Raw genomic sequence first — 24,104 nt, forward strand, 5'->3', positions numbered from 1 at the left:
GGAGAGCACCATCACCTGTTTTCCATGAAATAAAGAGTAGCTTACTTTTACTGAAATATAACCTACTCATTAATAATCAGAAGTTTTAAAGCTCTTTAAAAAATCATTATTAAGTGTGGTTATTTCATTTTAAATGCAAAATCCTTGAATAGACCAGAGATCTTAATTTTTTAAAAATATAGCTGAGCATTTTAATTATGAATGTACTTGCATATTCTCAGCATATTTCATTATTTATGTTGCCGGTGAAAAGGCTTTTTAATTAAATAGCATGCTGGCAATCCATTGTGAAATGTATAGATGTAGATTTCCTAGCATTCGAAAACGAAATACACAGACACAATATTCTAGTGAATGCATGTACTTTAATCACTATAAGGGACTTGTTTCTGAATAATTTTTAAATTTGACCCTTTTTTATATTGGTAACAAAAATTAGTATAATTTGGCAGTATTCTGCATGATTATTCATATTTAATGCACTCAGCTAACTTTGAAATGGAGTGGACAGTTGTTCTCGGTGTGGTCCCCACACAAGGAGCATCAGTGTCATGTGGAAACTTCTTAGAAAAACACAAATTTGAGTCCCAGCCCAGGCCAACTGAACCAGCCATTCTGGGTGCTGGGCCCGGCGACGGAACAAGTCCTCCAGGTGATCCTAATGCTGGCCACGTTTTGAGAACCACGGGATGAGGATTGTGACTTGTGGTGCTGGTAATCTGGATCTCATTCATGGTCCCTGGTGATAGGTGGTCACAAGGAAGGGAACTGGTCCATGCTTTCGTTTCCCCATCCAGGGAGTGCTGTGAGGATTCTTACCTGTTCACGGTGAAGGATTTGCTGGAGGTCCGCAGAGTTTCAGAGGTCAAAGGAGTCAGAGTGAGTGAACTGTTTTAAGCATGGTATGGTTGAAAGTTGCACAATAATATCAGGTGTATACTTACCAACTTTGACTAAAGATGTATATCAGGACTCAATTTATATATTTCTATTTTCATCTTTCAAAAAAAAAAAAAAAAAAGACTCTTTGAAATTAGAGCTCCTACTCTTTGGCAGGTGGTGGTGCCAGCAATTTTCCAGAGACACCCACGCCTGTGTGAAGGCTGATGCCCAAGGAGTATTACCTCCGCTGGCCGGGGAGCCAAGGCCAGGAGGAGGTGGAGTGATCTGGGGAGGACAGCGGTGGGAATCAGCATCAGAGCTGCAACTAGCAGCCACTGGCTCCCTGCTCTGCGCTTTGTCTTCTGAATGAACAAAGCTGCTTCTTAAGTACACATAAGCCAAACTGCCTCTCAAATTGCAGCCATCTACTTTGAGTTCAGATTTGCACAGCATGACACGAATTGGGCTGCAAATTATGCAGAAAACAGCCATCACATCCATCTGTGATGTCAGAATCCTCCAGTACAATGTGACCTGGTAGTATCCGAGAGAGCAGACGCACATTGGGTCTGACTCCTTCCCTCTGCAGGGTGATGAATATCCTCCCGGCTGCATTTGGCCCAGTGTGAAAAGGTTAAATATGATTGAGGTTAGGCCTGTGACATGCTCAAGAGCAGATTCCATTCCCAAGGGTGCAGACAATTAGGGTTGTTTTTTTTTTTTTTAAATGATGGAGTAACTAGAAAAAGAAAACACACAAATACACTCATACCTAATGGTAAACTGAATTTATTTCCTCTTGGAAAACAATTCCAGTAATCTCCAGGTTCAGACCGCAGAGTAAACATTAATAACAGTAACATACAGGTTAGTTCAACTGATTCAAGAATTTGGCTGTGTGAAATCATTAAGGAAAACCTTGAACACTCAAAGCTTCAAATGTATCCAGGAAAAAAAATTCTTTGACAGTCTACATAACAACTATTGCATATATAGTGATGCTACCTGTCACATTGCAAGGCTTACAAATATATATACGGGCCTTATCCAGCTGGGGGGTTCTGCTCTGTGAGAACATCTCTTCATGGTTTGCAAGAATCTTCAGCAATAAAAAATAGTCTTGGATTTAACCGTTGATTTACCAAAAGAGAAATTCTAGGCTTAAGTGTAAATAAAAGGAAGTCCAAATATAGTCTCATGTGTAACACAGTTGTCTTAATGTCTTCCTTGAAAATACTTTCTCTTAAGCCATTTTGCTCACATTTTTTTTTTTAATCTTGCCTGAATAGGGCCCAAGTCCACTAGTCTTTATAAGACCATTTTAGTTTCAGACGACATAATACATGTGCAACACTTTATATACAAAGGGTCTATCCGGTGCTCAAAAGTTCAAACACATGAACATCCAACAGTTTTGATAATACAAGTTTTATGGTACAATACAATGTTTCTGAATAATATACATTAACAATGAAGGTTTCGTGCAAAGAGTAAAACATGTTCCCTTTTTGTGCCACAGAAGTAATTCTCCTCGACAGACCACACTTGCACTAACTGCTGTGTTGGGTCATCGTGTGATTCTGCAATGAAAAAGAAAGAGGGGGAAAAACTTAAGTGATTGCATTTCCATCCGACCAAGTATCTGTAGATGCCGACTGATTTATGACGCCACGAACAAGGTGTTTCCTCACCCCGCCTTGACTCCACCCCGGCCCCGTGAGCACCCGGAAGGGAGGCAGGGCCAGGGGCCCACTGACATGAGATGACTGCCCTTTCTCTGTCTCTGCCATGCCTTCCCAAATACCCTCCTGCCTTCCACCATCTCTCCTCATCAAAACACAGCCCATTTTTCAATGACCAGGGTAGCGCTACTGTATTTTTAACAGTTTTCCTTATCTGTGCATAATTTCCATTGATACCAAATGCTTTTGTTCAAATCACTCTTGGATGGTAAACATCTTGATAGAGCAGAGACTCTATCGGTCCCTGAATATGAGCTTTAAAGGCCCAAGCTGCCCAGCCAACGCCTGGCAGAGGGCAGGAAGCACCTTCAGCTCCTCTCCAGCAGGCAGGCTCAGGGCTGTGCTCACGGCTCAGGAGCAGGTCCCGGCAGCCGCAGCCCTCCCCATCTCCAGCTGGTGCAGCCTCTCTTGTATTTGGTAGCCTCCTCTCTGTCCACACAGCATGCCCCCTTTCTGAGTGAACACCTTCTTGCCAAATTGTGAGAGCGCTCGGAAGGCCTTGTCTTCTGGTATCTGCAGGCCGTGCTCCCTGCCTCTGTCAGCGATGCAGGTGTTCGTTCATTCATTCATCCCTTCACAAGCACCTGTTGAACACTCACCCCCCACCCGGGGCGGGTCCCAGCAGGCAGTGCCAGTGAAGGCTCTAGACAACTGAGTGACTGGCTAGTGAGGCAGGACTCCTGAGGGAAGGATGCTCCCGGCCTTCATGCCTTCAAAGCGCTCACAGTCTAAGAAGAAAACCGTGTGGGCACACTCGGGTAGAGCAATGTGGAAGAATTATAGTAAACATAAACACAGAAATGTCACGACTACACCTAATCCTGCCTGCCCCAGGTAACATGTGACACTGCAGTTGAGGCTGGAGGCACGAGGCGGCGTTGGGGATGCCGGGAGGGGCTCTAGGCCAAGAGACCACAGGGGTAAAGGCAAGGAAGCAAAACTCTGCAAGGTGCGTTCGTGGACCTGCCATCCTGCAGATTGGCTGGAGTCTTCTAGAGTGTCCTGAACCAAGAGTACTGATGAGAAAGGAAGACGGGGTAGTTTGGGGCGAGGCTATGAAGAGTCTTCGTCCACAGGTGAAGAGGAGACACGAAGCCTTTGAAGCGCAGGGCTTTGTCTGAGAGAACTTGGTTCTCTTTCATTCCCCAGAACAACTGGCAAAATGCCTGCTCACTGAATACGTGCTGATGCCCAGAGGCTCAGCTACCGACACTGCCCAGTCGTGGCTGAGGGCACCAGGGAAGGAGACGGAGACCTGTGACCAGGACTCAGTTTCTCCAGTCCCTGTTTAAAACTTAACCCAGGTTTGAAAACTGAACACAAACAATAATGAGGAGAAACATCATTTCACCCTCTCCTGTTTAGAACATAGCCCTTTTGATTAGTGCAGAGAAAGATAAGCTGGCTTTGGTTTTCTTCTTAGTAGTCTCAGCCTCAGAGTGCACACAGGAGAAGAACATTTTTATGGTTAACTCTCTGTTTCTTTGTATTCATTTGAAATACTTCTGAAAACCATTTTTAACCAATAGGTAGACAAAAATGTAAGCAAAATACAGATGGAACTGAAAAGCTTTCCCGTTTCCTTAAAAAATAACACAATTATGAGGAGACAGGCTGCAAGCAATGCAAAAGTTCAACTACTCAAAATACACTGTGTACGTTCTCTCATGCCTTTGCTATCTCGAAGGGTCAAGTCTGACCTTAGAGCACTTTTTTTTAAAAAGAAGAATTTAAAAAATAAATACAAGTTGCCTAAATGATAGGACACTGACACCAGATAGAAAGTTTTTGTTTTATACTATAACCAAAATAAAAGAAATCAGCTTAATAACATGCTTCTTAAATGTTTAGTAAAGTGTTTACAATAGACATTCCACATTCGATAGGATTCTAGAGGTTAACAAAAGAAGATATATTGCAATCTCTCTAGTGTTTTGGTACGTGCCTATATCAAGATACTGCAGGACAAGAACCTAACACAAATTGGCCATAATAGTTGGCAATAGCTGTGTCTCATATACTTTCATCCTAAACTAAAGCCATATAAGTCTCTTCAGAGCTGCAAAAAATTGAACAAATACATATGAATCACTTATCGCAGGCGGAAGTTGCTACACTAAAGGAGTTATGCTTTGCATGTTAAGAGAAAAGAATATAAATCACTGGAGAGAAGGACAAGAGTACGGCTTGTATAACTGGAGTTTGTACAGAGACAGAGAAGCCCAATGTAAATAACGTCTAAATGGGAAACCTGGCGTGGAAAATAGTACAGGCAAATTTCCTCAGTGTGGAGACGCCTGCACACCCTTGAGATCACTTACAAACCGTCATTTTTTCTTCCTTTTTTAGAAAAGAAAGGCCCCCATCCTTGGTGTTCGCTATTGGCAGGGGCTCACAAGGTGGGGAGGAGCATCTCTAGACAGTCTTGGGAAATGAGCATATAAGTGTTGAGAGAAAAAGAAGCCCAGTCCTCAAGGGCTTGCTCTCACCCCTCGGAGGATCCCTGGGATGTGGCGTTCCCCTCCCCCATGCTCTACACTGAGTCACTGAAAACACAAATGGCCTAATTTCATCTTCTGAACGAAGGAAGGAATGGATGTTTGAGCCACATACGTTCCTGGGTTGGCTTTTCCGGGTTGGAAAGAACAGATAAGAGTGTCAGTCTCTGGACTTCACTGAAGATCTTTTATTTTTTTATTTTTTATCCTCATCCAAGGACATTTTTCTATTTTTTGTTCAGATAGAGTGGGAGGGAGGGGGAGAGAGAGAGAGAGAGAGAGAGAGAAACATCGACGTGAAAGGGACACATCGAGTGGCTGCCACCCGCACGACCAACCAGGGCCGGGGACAAACCGCAAGCGAGGTACATGCCCTTAGCGGGAATCAAACCCGGGTCTCTCCGGACCGCAGGCCGACGCTCTAACTGCTGAGCCAAACCGGCCAGGGCTGAAGATCTTTTCATAAGAGAACTGAGAAGGCACTGTATAGGAGCCCTCTCTATATTTTGTGTTTTAAAAATCACAGACATCATTTCTTTAGAAGGGGAGACAAGAAGCAAGTGGGAAAGATGAACAGACCAGGACAGCCCGAAGCACAAAGAGGGTAGGCGGGGTGCTCGGTTGGAGCCGCTCTGGCTGCTGCCACACCACAGAGCAGGTCCCCAGTCACGCGGTGCCAGTGGACGCGCAGAGGACCCAACACTGCCAGACCATCAGCGAGCAGCCTTCCCTGGGTAAGTCTCCTGCTCTTTAGGTCCAGAGGAAATCACTTCACTAGAACAAAGCAGTGGGTAATCTCACCAATTTTACACAGCAATTCACAGTCCCCAAAGTACTTTAATGCAATGACAGGTTATGAGAAAAAATATCTGTTCCAATGAAGGGAAAGTGTTTTACATAATCGAGGAGAACATCAGTGCAACCTCGGTGGGGCGGGGGGTGATGACAGAAAAGGAAGTAGGAAGAGAAGGAAACTTCTGTAATCCCACAGAGAGCCATATTCTACTCTGCAAAAAGCCATCTCTTGGAGACCCCATGTCTAAGTAACTGAAAATTGCAAACCATTAATCCCAGCTATGAACAGTTGTTTTACACGAGAGGGGTTTGTGTAAAAAAAAATAAAATAAAATCCACAACACACCTTAAAGCTTAAAGAAAATCTATCTAGGTGTGATACCTCCTTAATAACTAGGTTTCAAAAAAAAAAAACCACTCCACTTTCTTTACTGTAAAGGGCTCCATTTGGAAGGAGTGTGTTCATTTTCTTTCTTTTTTTTCTCTCTCTCTCTCTTTAAATGCGAAATTAAACTTAGAAAGCTAAAAAACAGATGAGGACCTTAAAAATTCCCTTCCAGCACTATGTATTTCTTTTAAAATATGAGATGCCTTTCATTTTACAAGACTGGAATTCTCATTTTGGGCTTGGCACTCTAACAGATGATTAATTCAGCCTGGTCCTTTCTGAGAGCTGACCACATTTACCAGTCAAATGGCTTAATCCTATTTAAAACGCAATCCAAGCAAAATATTTTTCAATAAAAATAAAAACCCGTGATCCCCTGAAACTGTTCACCTTGGCCAAGCTATCCCATTTTCCTTCGATCTTGATGCGAATTTGAATATTTGCCCCGAGAACAATGATGAAGTTAAGCTTTGGAGGCAAGCCCAGGGTGGGGTGGAGGGGATGGGGTGGGTGTGGGGGAGGGGAAAGGGGGACTCTACCTTCCCAGGATGGAAAAATTAAGTCCCCACCTCCCAAAGTCATGCCACAGAGCGTCCAATCTTTTGGCAGAGGCCACGTCTCGTCTGGTCTGTCTTTGTAACCCTCTCTTGGCATAGGCAAAATGTTAAGTAGCAGTGGTCATAAAAATAAAAACTGCGTTTGAATGGAAGTTTTATGAAATCTATTGATTCAAAGATGTTAATCATTTTTACCAGGACTTGTCTATTTATAGCCCTTTGTCTCAAACAAATTCTGACAAGCTTTTAAAATGAAGAAAAAGAGCCAGCAGGCTATTTAAAAAAGGAATGGGAAAAAAAAAATAAAAATAAATAAAAAATAACCAGCTTTCCACTAATTCACCGCGCCATTAGCATCTCGAATTTAAATGGCAGTTGCATTCAATTTAAATGAGATGTTTTCCAACCAGATGAAATAGCAGGCAACTGTGGCTCTGCAACAATGCAAGGCGGGAAGAAATAAAGAAATATAAGATTAAATGTGGCTGCTGCTTTCAACAGATGGTGACAGCGCCACGGCAGCATGTTGTTTTCCTTTAGTCGAAGAACGCAAACATTCGTAATCAATCATCACTGATTAACTAATTATATTACCCTTCCTTTTATCACTAGGGTTGGACCTTTATCTGTAAACACTATGGATAATCTGCATGCTCTTACTTTCCTCGGAGCATATTCCAGCACACATACAGTCGTGCGGTTAGAGGCTGCAGACGGAATTCTACCCTACCGTCCACAGTTCTTTATTTTTATTTTATTTTATTTTTTCCCCCAACAAAAGCAATTGGTTTCCAACAGGCTGGATAATAAGTCTTTTGACCTGCATTCTTCTTTGACCCATTAAGGTCACCCTGCGCTTGGGCACATAGCTGACTTAGAAAATGCCTGCCTGTAAGTTCTACATTTCATCTCCTGCCCACTCAAAATAAAGCTTTCTTTAAATGTGTCTGTACGGGTCCCTGAAGGCCAAAGAGACATCCCTGTAGTGGGCAATGGAGGGACAGAGCTTCTGCCTTTATTAATGAATGCAGACCATTATGAGTCTGGCTGGCTCCTTCCCTGTTCCCAGAAGCATATACTGTACGTGACTTAAAATGCTAGAATATTGACACAAAGCGAGCCGGGCACCCCTAAGGAAAATTACTCCTTGGATATAATGTAGGCTCGTAACAGCTATTAGAGTACAAAATAAAACCCTCCGGGATCAAACTGACATATACTGCATTCTACCCAGTCCTCAAACATTAGAAGAATTTCTTTGTGAAGGCATTCTCAAGGACAGCATTAAACTGACTTTTGTAGCAATCTGCAACAGCATTTTGGCTTAGAGCTTTTGGTACTAAATCTCTGGTTTGAATCAATATAAGTACTATATCTTCCACATTAATCAATACATTTGGTTCAATACACGTTCTATTAAATTATACTTTCTAATCAAGATTTTTACATTTCCACCCACTCTCTTTTTTATTCCCAACTTCTTTGGCTAGTAAAATAGTTTTAAAAGTGTGCAGAGCTAATGATGAGAGGATCCTGGGCTATTCCCACATACGTTACAGAAAAAATTGTCACAAACCAATTTTAACATCTCCATAAAGTTAACGAGATGTGAAAGTAATAAATTAACATTTTCAAAGTCTCCACAATTACAAAAGTACTCTTAGTTTTAAATTAAAAGCGAATAGCTATAGCTCTGGAAGTACCATCAGGATTATTCTAAAAATTAAAGACCCAAATTATCCAAAAGTACCAATCGAACCCCACTGTGCCACCCCAAGGTTTCCAGTCCTTAAACTATACAATTCCTGGGTGGAGACATTTTGAATAACTGTGTTTTCATGGACCTTACCTGGTAAACATCAGAAATATGTATGTGGATATGTGCATTTGTATAAGACATGTTACATTTTACTGACTATTCTCTAAAAGACAATATATAATATTTCCCAAAGTTCTATGAGAATCTAAGAAATATATTCATATAATGGATTTCCACAGCCAGGGATGTTGACTCATAAGTTTTGCTCTGGTTGGATTTACTAAAATGCGCTTCTCCTCTTTTATTTTGACACAGCAATGGCATTTCTGAAACTGTCTGTCATGATACACTTCTACCCCCTCTTTAATGCCATGAATGTTGCATTTATGATCGTGTTTGCACTGACAGAATTTCCCTTTTTTATTTTTTCTTATGGTAATGTCATCACCATGAACTTACAGAGACACTGATGCATTTTCTTTTGACATTTAACTGTTCACACAGGCTTGGCCTGACATCTCAAAGCCTTTCTGGATGACACTAAGCTACAGTAAAGCAAAAGGTGAAATGGCATAGTCAGAATGGATGAGAAAAACACAAGGTATTAAAGACAGAAAAGGACTATTAGGTTGTTTGGTTTTTCCCCTTGCTGGAACAGGATTGTTTGATAAAGTTCAGGCAAGTTTTAAATGGTTCTGGCAATGAAGCTTCCATCACACCTTCTACAGGAAATGATTTCACCTTCTAATAAACCTCACTGAAGGATACTGTTGTTCTCTGGACATTCATGCTAAATAATCCTAGAAAAGGGTGGTGTCAGATAACCAGGCAGCATATGGATGCCAGCATGTTCATGAGTTATGCTCAGAAGCTTATGTGGAAAGAGAGAGAGAAAGAGAGATCTCCAAAGTAACCCCAAAGACAATCCAGTAAGCTATTTCTTAGTCATGTCACAAAAAGCGTGCCATTCGATTGTTTCACGATATATTCTAGGCCAGTAGGCTTGTCTTACGATGAGGTTTCCCAATGTCAACACTACTGACAGGTTGGGCTAGACCAGCGGTTCTCAAGCTGTGGGTCGTGACCCCTTTGGGGAGCAAACAATCCTTTCACAGGGGTCGCCTACGACCATGGGAAAACACATATTTCCGATGGTCTTAGGAACCGAGACACGGCTCCTCTATCTGCCTCCAGGCGGGTCCGTCCACATGCAGATACGCCCACATGCAACATGAGGAACTGTATTAAAGGGTCGCAGCATTAGGAAGGTTGAGAACTGCTGGGCTAGACAATTCTTTGTTCTGGGGGGCTGTCCTGTACACTGTAGGTTGTTCACTACCATCCCTGGCCTCGACCAACAACATGCTAGTGGGACCTTCCCAGTTGTGACAACCAGAAATGTCTCCAGGTATTTCCACATGTCCCCTGGTGGGAAAAATATACCCCTGATTAAGGAGCATGGCTTCACAGAGTTCTGAAAACACACTGAGCTTGTGGTGTCATGCTTCAGTATGCTACTTAGTCTTTAGTCTAGGGGAATCTATCCCCATCAATTAAAAAACATAGATAGCAAAAGGGGTGCATATACACTGCATAGATCTATATTGTATGGCAGTTTAAAATCCAGACAATGGGTGAGAGCGGGCAGTTGTTAACAAGCCGTGGGAAGGATTCTTGGAGATTTAGCATGAATGGCATTGCTTGTGTGAGAACTGAGTCTTTCCAAAAATGTCCACTCACTCAGCAATTCACACCTTCTATGCACCATCAATGAACAAAAAATGGTACATTTTAGAGGCAATGAATCAAGGCTGTTTTAGGAATATATGACTCTAATCAAGTATAATGGGACCTACATGTTAAACTCTGGAAATTAGTATTTGGGGCATGGGAAAAATGATCTCCTTTGAAAGAACTGCACAGCCACCAGCCTCCATGTGCTGGTCTAGATCCAATCACAAGAGTCGACTACACCTGTACGTAACGCATCAGAGACCCAAAGAGATGGTTTCTGAGCTGAGAGGGCCATGCAGCCTCTGGTCCAATATCTCATTCTATAGATGAGGGAATGGAGTCCCAGAGAGTTTAAGTCAACGTTCAAGGTCTGATAGCCACAGTGGCTGAGCTGGCTTCGGGCACGAAGAAACTGTCTAGTGGTGTCGGCTGCTGTGTTCTAGTCCCTGGGCTGGGCCAGCGGGGAGACGACAGAGGCTCACCGTCATGGTGCTCACCGGCTGCAGGGAGGACAGGGAGCGGTGAGCCACAGAGCAAGTGCCCTCGCCTCCTGTGAGAGGCTCTGGGCTCAGTTCTGAGCAGTTACCTGGCGCTGGAGGGATGATGAGAAGGAGGCGAGAAGGGAGTAACGGGCTCCAGGGACAGGGAGTGCGCACCAGCCAGGCTGAGGGCCACAGACAGCGGACACTGTTTAGAACTCAAAGCCTCTGGGGCTGAAGATCCCTCAGGCTGGGCAGGGGGGTGGGGAGGCAGCTCAAAAGAGCCTATTTTCACTACAGGTGACTTTTTTTTTTTTTTTACATCAGACTGAGCTGGAAAAGCCTGTGGTTAACAGTCACAAGAATAGCCACCTGGTTAGCCTGGATTTAGTCTAATGTGAGTCTTCAGAAGCCTATGCAGAAAGTAATTGTAAAAGTAACACCATGTCCAAACTGCTAATGCAGAGCGATTTCTAGTATTTTGACGATTACACATCATAGAGAAATAAAACAAGCCACTCTGGTCTACCAGCTTCAAAAGGATAAACACTGCTGATGTTAAGAAATGTTAACATCAACAATTCCATTTTTCCTTAGAAACTTAGTGAAATTTCAGTCACTAGCTGACTGACTCCTACCAGTTTTGCACACCCGATAGGCTTGGAAACTTATCTTTTGGGACCTGATCATAGTTCACTATCTACTACAGTGAGGAAAAAGGTGCCGAATTAGAAGAATAGGATGAAAAGAGCAAAAGGGACACGGAAAAATATATTGAAAGTATGATGTTTATTTTTAACAGAAAACGCTCCATTGAGCTACCTGTTTACATGCAAGGAACCAACAGAGATGTTAAATCAAAGAGCACAAAGCAAGCAGCAGTGAGAGGCTGGAGCGCGGAGGTGTGTTCAGACCCTGAATCGCAGGATTCCAGCATATTGTGGGACAGAAGGCTCTGATAGGCAACACAGGCTAATACGATATTCAGGGATTAAGGCAGGGCTTCGCAGACAGATGTGTGTACGTGCCAGTTGTCGCTAAGCTTTAATTTTTCCCCCTGTAATGTTTAATTTATCACACTGGCGCGTTCTAAACTAGAACATCTGTAAACAAGGTTAAGAATGACCTCCTTCCAATTTTACATTCGAGAACAGTGCCCCTTCTTCGTGCTCTAATTTTAGATACCTGAAAGATAAATAAATCTGTGGAAGGAAGAGAAAAGAAGGCTTGTCTGACGCTGTAATGTGTTCATCGTGAGCGAATACCAATTTCCTCTCTGCTCGGCTCTTGGTGCACACAACTGACTCATGATGCTCCAGCCATAGTCAGACATCCCTTCCCAGTCGAATGCAATTAAACAAACTTCTGCTAAATATTTAACAGCCTTGTGTAGTAATTAGCAGCAATAATAGGAGCTTAAATTGATAATTGCTCAGCAATGTCCTCTTGCAAACATTACAAATTTCCTGCTCCTCCCTTTTCTCTTATATTTTGAATCTCAGAGGTCTGTTAAGGGAGAATTTAGTCAGTGAAAGTGCCCATAGTCATATTACTGGTTCCAAGACCTTGCGCTCAACTTAGGCTGTTCTACCGTCCACTGCAAGATGCCGCTTGCCTTACTTATATAACTTCTGCTTCTGAAATCCACTGCAATTTAAAGTTATGTACCTGAAAGCTGTTGGTGCAAGGCATTGATTTAAAAACTGACTGGCAGGCTTAGGATTTAAACTCTGGTCCACTAGATTCAAAAGGTCATCTGATTAGAATGGGAGAAGCACAAGGCGTTGTAATTTATATTCAAAGGGTAACCTTTGTAGGGTAAAGGAGGGAGAAAGGACTCTTTCTGCATTTCCACTTGATGTGGACAAGGATTCCCTTCAAGAAAATTCTAATAATTATGAAAAATAGTTTATTGAACTTGGGCAAAAAGCAGCAAAAAAAAAAAAAGAGTCACTTCCTTGCAGTGTATTATTTCTTCTATTAAAAATACTGTCAGACTCTCTAGGAGCTAAAGTCACATTAAGAGTAAGTCAAACATGTAATAAATCATCAGGAACAGAAAAAAAAAATCTTTCTCCATCATAAGCAACCAAATGCTTGTCTACCAGGGCACTGGCTTTAGAAAATGTACATAAAAAGAATAAAACTGTGAAAGGACCATGCATTGAGTTACATAATTAAACAATGTAAGTATGAGTATGTGTGCACATGTGCACACACCTGTGCACACCCATGCCCAAGCTGGATGTTGGTGTGTGCATGTGCTGTGGCAAGGCGGAAAGAGTTACATATGTGTGTGGGTTCTACAGGTAAAATCCCTGGTGTGTGCCTTTGATTTTTCTGTCCCTCAGGGCTCCTGTTTCTGCATGGAGAATGCAATTAGAAGGAGCCCCAAGCAGTCCTTGTTTTGAATTCTAAGAAAGTCCTATTTAAAATGCAAATACTTTACAAACCCAATTCTATTTCAGTTCTGTCACTTTAAATTTAAAAAAAAAAAAATCCTGGTTTGTCGACAAGAGAAACATTTCATACTTAAGTTTGGTGTTTTTTTCCTTGCTTGCTCTCTTCCTCTCCCCTGTCCCTGCAGGTTTTGTGTACTGTAGAAAGTTTCAACTCCCCTTTCTCTGACAGTCGCCTGCCTCCCTGTCCCCCGAAAGCACATTTATTCGCCAGTTCACACACGCAAATAGAAGAAATCAGGAATGCTTACGTGCGTCCCTTATCCTGCATGGAAACTCGTCAGGTCTAAAGGAACATTTGTATTCTCTCCCCTCCATCATCTCCTCTTGCCTCAAGGTCTGAACACGGTAGAGCTGCCCCCACTCTCCACCCACCCAAAAGGAGCCTTGTCTTGACTCAGAATCCCACACTTGAGACTCCCACCCCACTCCCACTCCCCAGGCACCGTTTCTGGCTTTGCTTCCAGGTCTCTGCGGGACAGTTTGCTCACCCCTCCCGGTGAACAGAGCTCCTAGGGAAACAGCACTTAACTTCCCCGGCACAAAGATGTGCTGTATCTATGGTGAGAGTAATATATAACCCTCACATCCTTATATGATTTGCTACTCCAAATTAATTTTAATTCATTACCATAAAGCAATATAATTAAAAAAATAACTCTTTAAAGTGAAGTATTTAACATGCGCCTGGAAGAAAGGCAGCTTGGACTGAGAGCAGGCCAGGCGGCAGGCATGGTGCACACTCATGCAAATTCAAAGGTGAGCTGTAAACAAGTACACACAGCAACACCACGGAGCATAAAGGGCCGGCGACGGGAGGCCTCATTCTAATCAGCCCTCAAAGGAACCTGCCAGCCAGAAGTGGCACTTATTCTAATTTAAAGCCCTCATGCTTGCTTCAGTGTTGCAAAATTTATAAAAGAATAACTTCATTAAACCGCCTGGCACTTCAAACGCAAATGCAAACCAGCCACAACACAGAAGGATCTGGACAAGAGGAAGAGGAATGTTCCCAGAGAGTTGTTAACTCAGATAAAAATAAAGTCTGCATTGGGGTGTCTCTCTCTCTGATGATGGGGTTTGCCCTGCAACTTTCCTTCTTCAAGGCCTTCTGCCACATGGCCCTTCCCTTCTGTCACGAGGCCTGTTGCTCCCATGAATCAGTTTAATAGCGCTGAAAATCATTCAAAGAGACTCGGCCAGCCACGTCACATGCAGAACTACATCTGGCAGTACCTAAATGAGCGCTATTCAGCGTTCCTTTCCCGGTCTGCAGAGGAGACCCACTCTGAACACACCATTGTGACAGTTCCCATTTACTTGGGTATATATTTCAGACTCACCTAAGTCGTTGAAAACCTAATGCAAAAAAAAATTTTTTCCCTTCACCCCAGTCCTCAAGAAAGAAAAGCAATGATAAGGGTTAAGTGGGAGCAATCTGCTGAAGTCATGCACAGGGCTGGGGAAAAGTTACTGTCACATCCTAAAACGCACACTTTTAAGGAGAATAATTCTTCTTCCCCGGAATCAGAGAATCAGAGGAATGCTGCAGCCCAGTGACTCCAGGCTCGACTCCTCCGCTGCAGTGCAGTGTGAGTCAGAACACACATCACTCTGTGCCGAACCATCAGCATATTTTTCAAGATCCGTTTTTTTTTGGAATGCAATGAAAAGACAAATCTCAAAGCCTGTAGAAAATCTTGCACCTCTGAGAAAGTAGGTGTCACCCTCGAGTTGTATGACACATTGGGATCTGGAGAGATCCCAGTAATGAGGGACTCCTTGCCTGCTCAGTGTTTCTCATCATCCAAGGCCGAATCAATGCTAAGATTTTGCTTCAAAGAGACTAGAGTAAGCGTTCGAAAATCCTGAAAACGCTACTCGGTGATGGATAAGAGGAAGCCAACTTGGGGTGGTCTCTTCAGGTCAATCTCCAAAGGCAGTAAGACTGTTTACCCCCACTGTTCCTCCGTTGTGGAGTGGGGTTCCTGCTGATGGTCAGAAGAGAGACCCGTATAGTATCACACCAGGCTAACCAGGGGACAGGTGGACACGATAGACATGATCATTGAAGTCATCACCAAAAATTGCACATGGGGTGGTGTGGTTCATACTATTCCTATGGCCCAATATCGAAATGACTTCTCCGTCATCCTTACACATTTGTTTCAGACTGCAGAAAGCTCTTTCATAGTTGGTGAAGGCAAGCTGTATTATTTTTCTCCTCCATGAATAAAATAGGACTAATCAGATGGAATGAATAAGCTAATTCAATTACAGGCAGCCTTTATTACACAATAAAATATGGATTATTGATCGTCTGGCATTGGCAGAGCAGGAGGCAAATTCAGTGAAGGCAACCTGAAGATCTGACCCAGAAGACTATTTTTAGTCCCGCTTAAATCTGCTAGAACTGTTTCCACTTTTGAAAAAAAAAAAAAAACACACCAAAAGAAAACAAAACTAACTAATTAGACCCAGTGCTTCAAAAGGGGACAGATGAAAGGTGAACCCAGAGGGCTGGAATCAGAGCCCAGAAGGCCCCTTAGGGTAATCCCCTGGTATACCCGCCCATGATGCAGGGAGAATGGGCAGGCTCCTTGGCCTGTCTGTGGGGTGGTAATTGAAAACTGATTTGGTAGACTGAAATTTACTTCATAGGCATCTTGCTGCACATCCAATCTCACCCTGTAATAAGAATAAATGCATTGCGACTTTACACTTGGAGGCGGATTTATTTGAAATACAATGCTGGATTGTCCCAGCAAAATCCTTTTGTCTTTACCTCTTTAAAAAAATGCAATCATCAGCCCTGGTTAGAAAGAAAGCAGCTCTGAAGATGAGGGTCATGGGAGGGAAAGGTATGCAGCTAACACTAACGGGAAGAAAGCAGGCGAGCTCAGATAGTCCCCGTGTGTTCACACACCTCTGATCTGCCTTCCCATCTCCCCTTATAGAGCTGTCCTGAGATACAAGCACGCTGACGGCTACATATCCTCTGCTACAAACTGCAGGCCACACTGCCTCTTGCTTTCCTTCCTAACTCTTCCCTACAGGGATGACGCTCTTGTTTTTGACCGGGTCCACCCTTCTCTGCCCTTTTGCAGGCAGCGCCCCGACAAGCAAACATAGGAACGGGGTCTGTGTTTTGGCAGGCGCCTCTCCAAAGCACAGGTAAGTGGACATGTCGCATGTTTTCGGAAAAGACCCCGGTGGAAGGAGGCACGAGACAAGCTCCACAATGCTGCAGAAAGTTGCAGACTGTTCGGCTACAGTCCAGAAAATGAATCCAATTTTTCATTCTGTCATTATAAATATTTCATTGCAAATGGTACTGATTTTCTGAAACTGTGGTTAAGCAAAGGGCCTCTGTGTGAATATTTAAGAAAAAAAAAAAAAGGAGGAGGAGGAAGACAACGAAGAAGAAGGAGGGGGAATTAAAGGTTAGCAACCAATTAATTTCTTACTTTAAATGTAAAAGATGCTGGGAGAAATTCAACAGTGATGTAGTGTGTGACTCAAAGAAGAAGAAAAAAAAAAACATTTACTCTGCTCTTCTTCTGACAGTTTCTCATAAAATATCTGCAGTCCATCTATCTTTTAGTACTCCAGGCTCCTCTGGAGAGCAGAAAATGGTGGTTTAAAGCTCACTTCAGTGCCAGTCTGCGGGAGATTGCTTTCCACAGGACCCCCGCTGATGGAGGCCTAGGGGAAGAGGCCCAGGAGTTATTCAATCAGCCCGAGACTCTGGGGCGGCTGGGGGTCCTTTGAGGGCTGATTATAAAGCTGCCCTCCTGTTGCCTGCCTCGGAACAGAACGAAATGAGCAGCCTCTTGCTGAGCAGATTCTGCAAGAAGGAATTTCACCTGTCATGGAGTTTGTCAGAATTTCAGGATTTATCTTGGTGCAAAATTAATAAAATACCAACCAGGATTTCAGGCTGACTGCTCAGCTGTGTCATCTCAAAGTGATCTTTCACCCAAGAAAACCTGGACAGTGAGCGCAGCCATTCCTGCCCTAGTTTTCCTTGGGAGGGTAAGTGAGACGATGTGACTAATGCCACCCAGACATCAGGAGGAGATTCTGAACCAATTACACACAAGGCCGAATTATGTGTGGGTGCTACTGTCTTAATGTGTGACCTCTCCCCTCGCCGCTGGAGTTCCGAGGCCTCTTTGGAATAAGCCCAAGTCTGAAGCATAAAAAGACCATTTCTACAGTTTATAACACAGTAGGTCCCTGTGGCATCACATCTGTTAAATTCATACGCTGGTATTTCAGGCCTGGAGTTGATTTATCCTTTAAAGAGCTGTACTAACAACGGACTATGTTAAGAGCACATATTGGAAAACATTACAAATGAATCTTGAGTCAGCCTGAGCAACAAGGTGGTTTCACCTTTTGTTTTAACACCCGGGGCCTCGCACCACGCACCCTCTGGGCTCCGGAGTGGGGGTGGGGAGGGCGGGAACGGACCTGGGCCATCTCTGAGCTGCAGTCGGCTGGGCCGTGTCTGCTTGGTTAACTTCAGAAGGTGGCTTGCACCACACAAATCACAGCTATTTTAAGTGGGGTTGTGTAAAGCCAGGGGTTTGATCGTTTAGAGCTGAGGCTCGGGCAGCCCTGAGGCAATTAGCTCTGGTTCTCAGAGTGGGCGGTGGGGGCGGCATGTGGGGACTGCGTTGGCTCTCATGCCACTGGTTGCCCCAAGCCACTGGACAGAGTGGGCAAACACTTCTCAGTTTGGACTCCGGACGCTGAACTCCACTGCAGAGCGGGATTCACCTGGATTGTATTGGACACCTGTGTGACTTCCCTGGCCTCCCACCACCATCAGACATGGGTGCCTCTTCCTAACTGGCTGTGAATCCTGGGCTCCCCTCCTCGGCTGCTGGTTTAAAGCAGTTGCTGCTTCCCTGTCCATTTTCCAAATGAGACATTTAACAACCCTGTGATGTGTTCCTTCCAGCTTTCCCCTAGTTAAATGACAGTCCCATTTTGGAGAGCCACCTTTACAAAGCAGTAGTAGCCTCACAACATTAACACCAAGAGATCTCAGAAGAGAAGAGAGAGCGAGAGAGCGAGAGAGAGAGAGAGAGAGAGAGAGAGCGAGAGAGAGAGCTTGCAAGTGAAGGCACAGATGGTGGGCGGGGACGCAGGGTGCTCTCCACAGGCTTCAGTGGAGATGCATTAACTCCGCAGAGGGATGAGGGCACCCCACCAGTACTGTCATGAATTATAACTGAGTATGGGAGTGAGGTCTTCGTGCCTGGCTCACGGCAAATAGACTGTTCTATTTTCTTGCACAATCACCTTTCACCCTTATAAGCTCAAAGCACACTGCTGATATTTAATGGTATCACAGTAGCCGTTTATGTGTCTAGAAGGCACACAAACTTAGCAGATGTGCCCAGTGGTGTAAGTCAGATAATTATAAAATTTAGTTTTGGCAATGTAAAACAGGAAACCTTTTACGGTCCGTTCGGGTTTCCAGCGAGAGATGGTCTTCTGCCAGCTGAAGGCAGCATCGGCGCAGGAGGGGCCCCCAGAGAAGATGCCAGCCTCCCAGACACACTGGGTACTGGAGAAAGTGTCCCTTTCGCAAACTTTCTCCTCCTTTACAGGACAGCATTCCCTGCCCGTTTAGCTCCCCAACTCACTCATTCAATGAAGTTATCAATGAAGGAGGCTGTTCTTTTAGGCAGTTTAACATTTCACCATTTTGAAAGGACTAGTTTACCCTGCCTTTCACTCCCGGTTAAGCCTTGGAGTTGCTGTTTTAAATGACAGCACCGTGAGCACTGCTTTTAAGCACTATTCATCTCGGCCGCCACATCGCGGGCTTTTACAGAGCACCGCGCTCTCTCCAATAAGGGGAACTTACTCCTTCATAGCTGCAGGGCAGAGCCTGTTACGAGCTGTAGACTCACTGCAAATATAACAATAAAGGATACAAATGTGAATTCCTCTTAAAATACGCGCGTGGCGCGCTGAAGCTGCCTCGCCTTAACAAACTCGATCAAGAGCAGCCTATCAATCTTCCTCCAAATGCACGGCAACAGCTCATGTCACCCGGCCCGGCTGAAGGACGGCTGCATCCATGGATCAGGAGATGCTGGGATGGCTCCTTTGCTCATTCAGGAGATTTATAGTTGAAGTCTATGATTACCATCTCTCTTACTCTAATTGTCACAACAGTTGGACATGGAAGTGGTGTTTTCGAACAAATAAAAGTTTGTAAATACAAAGGGTTTATTCTTGGCACTTGTCTCTGCTAATGTGAGGAAACTGAGCCATGTGCAGAGCAAACACCTGAAATTGGAACGCGCGTGGAGATTCAACGTGCCTCTCCGGGTTGCTGAGTGTTCTAGAAATTTGGATTTCCAGATCTCTCCAAAGAATTGGACTACAAAGGTGCTGACACAGAGCTCTGCCTTTGCAGGACAATCATGCCCGCAGTTTCTAGTGTCTGGTGGGGGCAGATCTTCTGGTGCTGTGGCAGCAGGCTGTCTTGGCAACATGGAAGACGGCAGGGCCAGCAAAGCCCAGCCAAAGCCGAATGTGGCAGAGGTGATGAACATTTCCGGGGGGGAGGGGGTTTGCAGAACTGGCCACCGTGCTCTTCAGTACACCCTAGCTGGATGCTCCATAAAGTCGCACTGATGGCAATTCGGAGATGGCCATCTGTCGTCAACTCTGGGCCAGACAAAAAATAATGTAATGGCAGATCGCTAACAACAGGGCTGTTGGAGGAGGGAATGAGTCTTAGAACAAGGAGGTGGTACTCTCGCTTTTAATAGCGAAAATCAGCCATCGATATAAACATCCAGAAATTAATGGATGGAGAATTTTTAAGAACTGAGCTGGGGTGCTGTAGAAACAATTCAAATGTAAATAAAGTGGTTTTAGTTTATTGCAATTACCTCTGTTGCCCTTACTTCAGTCCTATTATCCACTTGATTCTGAAAATTTGACTACCAGGACACATGGTGAGGCAGTGACGGCCAAATTTAGGGAAAGGTGAGCCCAGGTTGAGCCTCTAAGCATGCACACACAGATTAGACATTTATTGGTACAAAATGGGTAATTGAAAATGCATTTACTCATTTAGTCCAAATGAGTTCATTGTGACAATCAGGCTTATCTATCTTTCTGTATGCTTGCTTAATTTCTGGATGCCGCTCTATTGAAAAGCAAAATAAAAACCACCTCACCTTTAGATGCATTAGAAATTCTACAATATTTTAAACTCTCTTCTTTGCCTGAGTTTTGTGCTACTACACAGATGACGGGGGGGGGGGGGGGATGGCACAACAGTCAAACTGAGGTTAGCAGCGTCCTATTTCTTTGTCCTATATGATTAACTTCCTACCTTCAGTGGTAAGGACAATCAATCCTGATTGAATTATCCAGTATTAACAGCTGAAAGTGATCAAAAGTAATGGTGACAACATAGCACCAATCAATAAATCAATGCAAATGATTCGGTTCCTGGAGATCTGATCAAATAAAAGAGATAGATCAATTTAACCACTGAGCAAATTAAGTGGAAGTTGCTGTAGCACCAATTCACTTCGTAAGCCCTGCAGGCCCACAACACAGAAATGATATGGTGTAGAAACAAACCAGTTCCAGAACCACATGCTCACTCGACACAATTTATACTTCTTGCAGATCTCCGAGTCTATGTGATGTGCTTAGGAGCTGTGATGTCAGCCTTAAGACCAGGAGAAACGCAGAGGTCCAGTCGATCTCATGAAATGGAGAACTAAGGGAGGAGGCACAGACCACCCAAGAAGAGACAGGAAATCTGGCCCCCACACCAACAGTCGTCCAAATGAATAATGTGGAACTCAGCTATATCAGGCCCTGACAAAGCGATGGGTACGTCTTTCCAATTCTGGGGTCCCCAAAATACGTAGATGGCCATAAAACTTGTGCATTAATTAAGCTGTGATTTCCATAAAAATCAGGTGGAAAATACTTGAGATAGAAATCAAACATCTGTGGAGACAGTTTCATATTTACACTTTAGTGATGCCTGAAGGTCTTGGTATATCCCTCAGAATGTCAAGTCACTACTGTATTTTGAATGTTGAAAACACTATTCATGAGTTAATAAAGGAAAGGGCTGAGCATCACAATCACTTTTTATTTAAAAGGAATTGAAATACCAGAATCTCAGAGCCTTAGGTTCATCTAGGCCAATTTCCTCTCCCCCTACCACTGGAATCCCCTCTATATCCATTAAATTCATAACCTGATGTCTCATGGAACTTTCTAAGGGGACACATTGGAAGAGGATGATTTGATTCCTGCCATTGAATTGTAGCTTCTCTGGAGGCACCAATTAAACAGCAATTACTGCATTGAAAGAAAGTGGCCTATTCAACACAAGTTTTACAAACACACCACTTGCTCACACCTGTATAAACCACTTTGGATACAAATATGCATTGTAGGATATTATTCTTGGACCACCACATCCCTCTCTCAAAGCAGCTTCCTTAAGTTCTGCAGAAAAAGTTATAAGGTCTATTAGGAAAACATGTGAAACATTCAACATATTCATTTGCTTTTTAAAAATAACAAATGTTCATTTAGTTCAAATAATGCACTCTTATTCCAAAGCACATCTTCCCTACCAGCAGGCTAGGTGGCCTTTGAAGTATATTAGAATTCCTCACAAAAAAGGAGAGAAACTCTACTAAAAGGAAAAGATTATATCCTGCCAAAAATTACACATCATATATCTCTGGACTGGCATTTAGAACTTTTGGTCAGAAAGGTTTAAGTCATGTGAAGTGTGTGTGTGTGTGTGTGTGTGTGTGTATTCCACACTGGCAAAAGGTATGTCCTAGATTGGGTGTTTCATAGAAACAGAGGTTTCATTAATTCTAAAAGGAATTGTGGTCTGCGATGCCCAAAAGATGATGTATGAGTTCTCGATTTTTCTCAAAATGGACAGGGTATACTGAGAAATTATCTGAATTCGAAAAGGCCTTGTAGGCAGTGTTTATTTAAAACAACACACACGTGTGTGTGTGTGTGTGTGTGTGTGTGTGTGGGTGTGTGTTGGGTATATAATTTTATACCCAACAAAGCACATTTTGCACACAAAAAGAGGCTTTTGTGTTTTTAACTGGGGATAAATAGTGAAAGAAATGTAAATTACATATTATAGTCATGAAATCCACCCTGGCCAGTTTGGCTCAGTGGCTGGAGCGTCGGCCTGCAGACGAGAGTCCCAGGTTCGGTTCCTGATAGGGGCACGTACCAAAAAATAAAATAAATAAATAAAAATATAGTCATGAAATCCTTTAGGCACCAGTAAAAGATATACTGTGGTACACTCATCTTAAACTGGCCCTGTTAGTCTCATTCTGACATAAAAAGCAAATATACTACATTCTTTCAAATCATCAACAGGATTTTAGTTCCTGGGAATTTAGATTTATAACCTTTTGTGAGAAGTCCTTTCTGTGCTTTAGGGGCATGAAAACGTAGATGAATTCAAGTGGAATGGCACGTGTCAATTTTAAAATTTGCATTTATTTTACATACCAAGGTGTGAACTACAGCAGGCTGATACAATAGATTCATTTTTCTACTCTGTTGCTATTTTGGTTACCAGTCTTCATTTCTATCGGCACCTTAATTTCAGTCCATTTCCCCCCTCATTCTAGAAATTTAAAAAATTGTATTATGAATTTTGTATACTTACCATGCTCACTTTCTATCCAGGAAATAAAAGAAATCAATATCTAAAAATTACATTAATTGCTGCCTCTAAACACAGGTATAAAAGGTAATTTGGGTAATGAAAGCAAATGCACAGGACTATGAACTCCTAAGGTTAAAGCATAAAAATCCGCACACATTCAAAACTAGAAAATGTAAAGTTAATTCTAATCCATTTTTCTTAATGTATTGAAACTAAAAGCCACTGCTGTTACTGGGGATTTTATAAAACAGACCTGCTACATAGATACTCCAATGACTTGCTATAAGCTTTGTAATAATTGTCACATACTAATTATAAATACTGTTGTTATTTAAGGAATGATACACAGATTGAGCCTGAGTATTCATATCAAGACCAAATATGAATGATTCCGAGTTGTTAGGCTGGAAAAATAATGCTCACAGATTTGGATTATGAAATAAGACTTGCTTTGGCCCTGTTCACTATTGGAATGAATCAGTCAGAAATGTTTGAAGAGAGGTTTGACCTCTCAGGATCATAAAGACCTTATAAGATCTTAAAGAGTTGTGGGTTTTATAACATATCTTCTATACCAATGGTTCCTAAGTATGACTTGGGGACATCTGGGGGTCTCCTAGATCCGTTCAGGGGGTCTGTTAGGTCAATACTACTTTCACAATAACATTAAGATGTTATTTGCCTTTTACAGACTCATTATCTCATGAGTGTTCAGTGGAGTTTTCAGGAGGCTACTTGGCACATGATGTTACCAGCTCTCTGACAGCTAGTAGAATTGTGTGTTTGTGCATTCTTGCATTTAAAACATTTCTCCATTTTTTATTTCTAAGATGGAAATATATCAACAGATAATAAGCCACATGAATCAAAGTCCTTTATTGTCCTCAATCATTCTTAAGTGTAAAGGGATCCTTAGATCAAAGAATTTAAGAACCACTAGTCAATACTAATTGTAGAAAAGAGTGAATACTGTCTGTTCAATGAAACCCTAAAATGCACCATAAAAGAAACTAGAATTCTTGAAATTGCTTAGTTTTGTCTGCTCCACAATGGGTCACAGGCCAGTGCTACCAGAGTGTTGGGTTCT

At 43.0% G+C, this 24,104-nt stretch overlaps 1 protein-coding gene across 2 annotated transcripts in view; it reads right to left on the minus strand.

Moving 5' to 3' along the window:
• Nucleotides 1-1,653: 1,653 nt before the first annotated feature.
• ZNF521 (zinc finger protein 521) overlaps nucleotides 1,654-24,104 on the minus strand; it is a 292,135-nt gene continuing 269,684 nt past the window's right edge. Inside the window, exon 8 of one of the 2 annotated variants that reach the window (XM_036245589.1) lies at nucleotides 1,654-2,462. In XM_036245589.1, the coding sequence (XP_036101482.1) occupies nucleotides 2,433-2,462 (30 nt within the window). In that variant the 3' untranslated portion in view covers nucleotides 1,654-2,432. The remainder of the gene's footprint in view (nucleotides 2,463-24,104) is intronic. The other variant, XM_036245587.1, reaches the window with a different exon arrangement.

This window comes from Molossus molossus, unplaced genomic scaffold, assembly GCF_014108415.1.
Source record: "Molossus molossus isolate mMolMol1 unplaced genomic scaffold, mMolMol1.p scaffold_m16_p_6, whole genome shotgun sequence".
Taxonomy (NCBI): domain Eukaryota; kingdom Metazoa; phylum Chordata; class Mammalia; order Chiroptera; family Molossidae; genus Molossus; species Molossus molossus.